This window comes from Arachis hypogaea, chromosome 17, assembly GCF_003086295.3.
Source record: "Arachis hypogaea cultivar Tifrunner chromosome 17, arahy.Tifrunner.gnm2.J5K5, whole genome shotgun sequence".
NCBI lineage: Eukaryota > Viridiplantae > Streptophyta > Magnoliopsida > Fabales > Fabaceae > Arachis > Arachis hypogaea.
In genome coordinates, this window is record NC_092052.1 from 43,870,456 (window position 1) to 43,876,148 (window position 5,693).

A 5,693-nucleotide genomic window follows, 5' to 3' on the forward strand; every position below is an offset into this window, starting at 1 on the left:
TTGGTTAGTCCGTATTATGATGATGTGTGCTTGAAAGTATGGTCGAAGTCGTCGGGAGGTGAGTAAAGTGCGTAGGAGAACCTTTCTATCTTTTGGTAGTTTAGTTCAGCCCTTTGTAAAGCCTTACTGATAAAGTAGATGGGCTGTTGTCCATTCTCGTCCTCCCTGACTAGGGTCGAGGCTATTGCCTGATTTCCCACGGCGAGGTAAAGGATCAATTCCTCTCCTGGCCTGGGTCGAGTTAGGATGGGTAGCTATCCCAGAAATGTCTTGAGGTCCTGGAAGGCTTGTTCACATTCTGGGGTCTATTCAAACCTCTTTCCTTTCCTTAATGTTGCGTAGAAAGGAAGAAATCTTAAGGCCGATATAGCTAGAAATCTAGACAGGGCCGCTAATCTTCCATTTAACTGTTGTACCTCTTTGACACAGGTCGGGCTTTTCATGCTGAGTATGGCCTAACATTTATCTGGGTTTGCTTCAATTCCTCTTTGGGTGAGCATGAAACCCAACAATTTTCCAGCCTTTATCGCGAAAGTGCACTTTACGGGATTTAGCCTCATCCCGTGCTTTCTTATAGTGTCAAACACTTCGGCAAGGTCGAGTAGTAGCGCTTTTTTCTTTTGTGTCTTTATCAACATGTCGTCGACATAGACCTCCATCAATTTTCTGATGTGGTTGGCAAAAATTTTGTTCATCAACCTCTGGTATGTATCCCCTGCGTTCTTGAGTCCGAACGGCATAACTACATAGCAGTAGTTTGCCTTTGTGGTTAGGAACGAGGTTTTCTCTTGGTCGGGTTGATACATCGATATTTGGTTGTACCCTGAGTAGGCTTCCATGAAAGAAAGGTACTTGTATCCCGATGAGGCGTCGACTAGGGTGTCTATATTCGGGAGTGGATAGGGATCTTTTGGACAGGCTTTGTTGAGGTCGATGTAATCAGTGCACATTCGTCACTTTCTATTTGACTTTTTGACCAGTACGATGTTGGCTAGCCATAATGGGTACTTGACCTCCCTTATGAACCCTGCTTCTAATAAGGCATGAACCTGTTCCTCCACAGCTTGCGATCTCTCTGGGCCAAGCTTTCTGCGTTTCTGTTGTATTGGCTGAGATCCAGGGTATACTGCCAATTTATGACACATTAGTCCGGGATCAATACCGGGTATGTCGGCAGCCTTCCAGGCGAATAAGTCAGAATTCGCCCTTAAGAACTTTATCAGCAGGTCCTTTAAGTCTCCTTTTAGGTTTGCCCCTATGTTTGTTGTTTTGTCTTGGGTATCTCCGATCTGAACATCTTCGGTCTCGCCTTTCGGTTGGGGCCGAAGTTCTTCGCGAGCTCGAGTTCTCCCGAGTTCAATAGTGTTGGCTTCTTTTCCTCCGGGGTCGCCCTTAAGGTTCAGGCTTTCGTTATAATAGCGTCGCGCGAGTTTTTGGCCCCCCCTTACGGTGGCAATCCCTTCTGGCATTGGGAACTTCATGCACAGGTGTGGAGTAGAGACCACTGCGGCGAGCTGGTTTAGCATTGTCCGACCTATGAGAGCATTGTATGCAGAGCTCACGTTGACTACGATGTAGTCTATACTTAGCATTCTAAACCGGGTCCCTTTTCTGAAGGTTGTGTGCAATGGGATGTACCCAAGTGGCTGGATTGGTGTGTCTCCGAGCTCGAATAGGCTATTAGGATATGCTCTGAGCTCTTTTTCTTATAGGTCGAGCTTGTCGAAGGCGGATTTAAACAGGATATCCGCAGAGCTTCCTTGGTCTACCAGTGTTCGATGGAGATTGGCGTTGGCGAGTATGATGGTAACGACCACGGGGTCATCATCCCTGGGATGATGCCTGCGGCGTCTTCTTGAGTGAAGGTAATAGTCGGGAGGTCAACCAACTTGTCCCCTCCTTCAACATGGTACACCTCTTTAAGGTATTTTTTACAGGATGACTTAGAGATCCCCCCTCCTGCAAACCCTCCGTTTATCATGTGAATATGTCTCTCGGGGGTGTGAGAGGGACGTTCAGCTCATTCGCCGTCTTCATCCCTTCTTTTGTTTTTTGGTTCGTCCGCTCTATTGGCTAAGACCCGATCTAGTCTCCCTTCTCACGGCAATTTTTCTATGACATTCTTCAGGTCGTAGCACTCATTAGTAGAATGCCCATAGATTCGGTGGTATTCGTAATATTCTATCCGACTTCCTCCTCTCTTGTGTTTAATCGGGCTAGGAGGTGGGATCTTCTCAGTGTTGCATATTTCTCAGTAAACATCTACAAGGGACACCCGAAGAAGGGTGTAGTTATGGTACTTCCTGGGTTTCTCAGTATGTTGGTCTTCTTTTTTCCTGGACTCTTTATCCTTGTCCCGAGGTGGGTAGGAGGGTCCGGTCTTTGAGGCTTCTCTCAATCGGGAGTTCTCTTCCATATTAATGTACTTTTCAGCTCGTTCTTGTACCTCATTCAGAGATGTTGGGTGTTTCTTGGATATGGAGTGGCTAAAGAGTCCTTCCCGTAGTCCGTTGATGAGTCCCATAATTGCTGCTTCTGTAGAGAGATTCTATATGTCAAGGCATGCTTTATTAAATCTCTCCATATAACTGCAGAGGCTTTCCCGATCTCCTTGTTTAATCCCTAGCAAGCTTGGTGTGTACTTGGTTTTGTCTTTCTGGATGGAGAACCTGGCGAGGAACTTCTTTGCAAGGTCGTCAAAGCTTGTGATTGACCTTGGTGGCAGGCTGTCAAACCACTTTATTGCCATCTTGGTCAGGGTGGTCGGGGAGGCTTTGCAACGAGTTGCGTCTGAGGCATCAGTGAGGTACATCCGGCTCCTGAAGTTTCTGAGGTGATGACTTGGGTCGGACGTACCATTGTATGGGGTCATGTCAGGGGCTTTGAAGTCCTTTGGGATTTTAGCCTTCATGATTTCTTTCGTGAACGGGTCTTAGTCCTTGTGAGAGCTATCTTCGCGGTTGGACCGAGCTGCTTTAGTTTTGAGGTCGGCTTCGAGCTTTAGGAGTTTGTCTTCTAGCTCTCGATGCTGTCTTATTTCTCTTTGAAGATCTCGCTCGGCTTCTTGTTCGAGCTGTTTGAAGCGATCCTGCTGTTCACGAATGGCATCTAGAATTTCTGTGTTCTGAGTCTGCTTGTCTACCTTGGATTGGTGGATATCTTTTGGGGAGTTCGGTATGGCATTCGTGTTTTTAAGTGGCGTTCCTTCTTCTAGTCCGGAGTTATGGTCGTTGGCAGGGTTATTTGCCATGGGATGACTTCCAGGTCTCCGACAATGGCGCCAATGTTCCGAGGGTTACCTGAAACAGGGAGGTCGATCTCGGATGAGATCTTCAGATTTGGACTGGGCTGCCGCATCCAACTTGTTGACGCAGGAGATGTTGCGGGTCCTTGCTCATCGGAGGGGGGTGGTACTTCCAAGAGACTCCGATGCTTAAGTCAGCATGGGCTTTAGGCAGGTTTTTAGTAGAATTGGAATATGAGTTATACCTGGGTGCTCCAGTATATTTATAGTAATGCTTGATAATCTTCCTTTCAGATACGTTAGTTATCTTATCTTATCTTTTTGTGGAGGAGATCTTTATCCTTTGGTCAACCGCCTTCTGGTGAGCGGTGATCCTTTCGCTTTGGGCCTTCTTGGGCCTCCGAGGCATTTGTTCAAACTCTTTGCGAAGAGGTCGGTGATGGGCCAACCTTTCATGAGGTCGGTCCCTTTGTCTTCATCCAACTCGGCCCTATAGCTCGGACCGATGTATGAACAAACGCCAAACTCTGTAACACACTACCACACAAAGCTTTACGCTTAAGCCATAAAACAGAAGTGGTGTGGTGTTACGACCTCTAAAACAAGATATATACATAATAGTATTTGAAAAAGAGCAATATACTAGGAGCCTTGAAAAACGAGTAAAACAAAATCGTAAAATAAAAAGTGCAATGCTCAGGAAAAAATATTACTTGCTTGCTAAGAAACCTAAAGATCATAGGTGTAACTAAACAAAAGAGAGCATAAAGAGTCAAGGATACAGAATGACTAGCTCCTAACTCAGCCTACGAAGCCAAGGCTGGCCGGAGAATATTTACATACATATATACACATCCCAAAATATCCAAAAGACAAGATAAAACCTTATACTCTCCTTTAACCTCTAAGAGGGACAAAATAAACAAGTTTCTTGGAGAGAAAGCTAAGTACATATATACATAAGCTACATAGCAAAAGAACCCAGAAATCGCTCTGCTTTAGGAATCTAGACACCTATTGAGGTGCCTCTCGACCTGCATCTGAAAACAACACAGTATGGGGTGAGAACTGGAGGTACTCAGCATGGTAAAGGTACCACGCACATAATGTATAAGGTCCTGGGAATTCCAGAGGCAATCCTAGAACGCCCACACTCAGTTATAAAACTTAAATTCTAAACAGAAGCCATAAAAAGGATAGGTGTTCTAAGGAATTTTAAACTTAGTTTCTTAAACCTAACTTTATCACCAAACCGGTCCACCTTTCCTCTGCTCCTCCATCACCAATGATTTAGCAGAGACAGACAACCAAACAATTTCAAGCACAAGTAGAAAACAGGTAGTGCAGGTAGCAAATATAACAATTAGCATAATACATATTCAGTTAGGCAATCCCAAGTAATGCATAGCAGACCAAAACAAATAGAATGCACATGATGTATGCCTGTTCTATGGCTGATGAGACTCATCTGTCGGTTATCCAGCCAACCTGACAAGTCTAAAACCCTTAGACTGTCCCTCGTCACGCAGCTCCATGAGTCTATGCATAGTTTTTCTCATTTCATTCATAATTCATACATTCATTCATTCATATATAACTTACTCAATGGGGGATATCCATTCCCAAGAATTTATACGTGCCCGGTCACCCTTACGACGTAAGGTCAACAGAGTATCAAGTTTCAACCTGGAACGCGTGGTGGCAAGCCACGGTTCTGTTACCCAGAGAAACTCGTATCCCAGATATCATTAAATTTATAAGCCGCATAATATTCATAACCATTCATATTCATTATACAATAATTCATCATAGCCATGGCATCATAACTTCTTTTAACCTTCACATTATTCTCTTATAATTCATCATGTTTATCCCTTTTCTTCATCCCCAAGTTACCTCAATTTTCTAGCTTCAATTAACTACTAGGCTTAGTATTATATTTTATAACTAAAAGGATGAGAATGAGGGTTTAGAAGTCTGAAATTTGATTTAAAAACACAAAATCCAGTTTTGCAGAAAACAGGGGCCACGCATACGCGTGGGTGTGCCTTTAGGCCAAGACGCGTACGCATAGGCTCGTTCGCACATGCATGCGCAAGAGGCAGTAGCTACCTTATGCGAATGAGGGTTATGCGTACGCGAAAATCTCATGTCACGCGTACGCATGGACCACGCATACGCGTGGGCGTGCGTTTTTCTAAAAATTTTACCAAGTCTAAAATCTGCAGATTTGCCAATTTAAACCCCAAAATTCCGATGCGCATAAATTTTTCGTCTTAAAACATTTTTCATCCGTTCTTCGAACGGCATAAACTTCACGGATCCAATTTTCATACAAAACAAGTTTAAAACCAGTTGGGGGTTCCGGAAACCAAGTTATGGCTCGCTGAAGTTTGGTCAAAAACCAATTTTTCACAAAAACCTCAAAACCTCATTTTCTCTTCAAAGC

The 5,693-nt window shown here is 44.3% G+C and overlaps 1 protein-coding gene across 1 annotated transcript; it reads right to left on the bottom strand.

The window, feature by feature from the left end:
• Positions 1–455: 455 nt before the first annotated feature.
• On the bottom strand, positions 456–1,592 carry LOC112763222 (uncharacterized). The gene is made up of 2 exons (XM_025808950.1): positions 1,050–1,592; positions 456–722 (listed from the first exon to the last, which is right to left on the bottom strand). The coding sequence occupies exons 1-2, from the start codon at positions 1,590–1,592 to the stop codon at positions 456–458; spliced, it is 810 nt and encodes a 269-aa protein (XP_025664735.1).
• Between the last annotated feature and the right edge of the window lie 4,101 nt (positions 1,593–5,693).

What these genes read in the sequence shown, in the direction of transcription:
- LOC112763222 (XM_025808950.1), bottom strand. Translation starts at nt 1,592, where the DNA reads ATGCTAAGTATAGACTACATCGTAGTCAACGTGAGCTCTGCATACAAT. An exon ending in CGCAAGCTGTGGAGGAACAG is followed by an intron (nt 723 to 1,049) that starts GTTCATGCCTTA and finishes TTCGGACTCAAG; the next exon opens with AACGCAGGGGATACATACCA.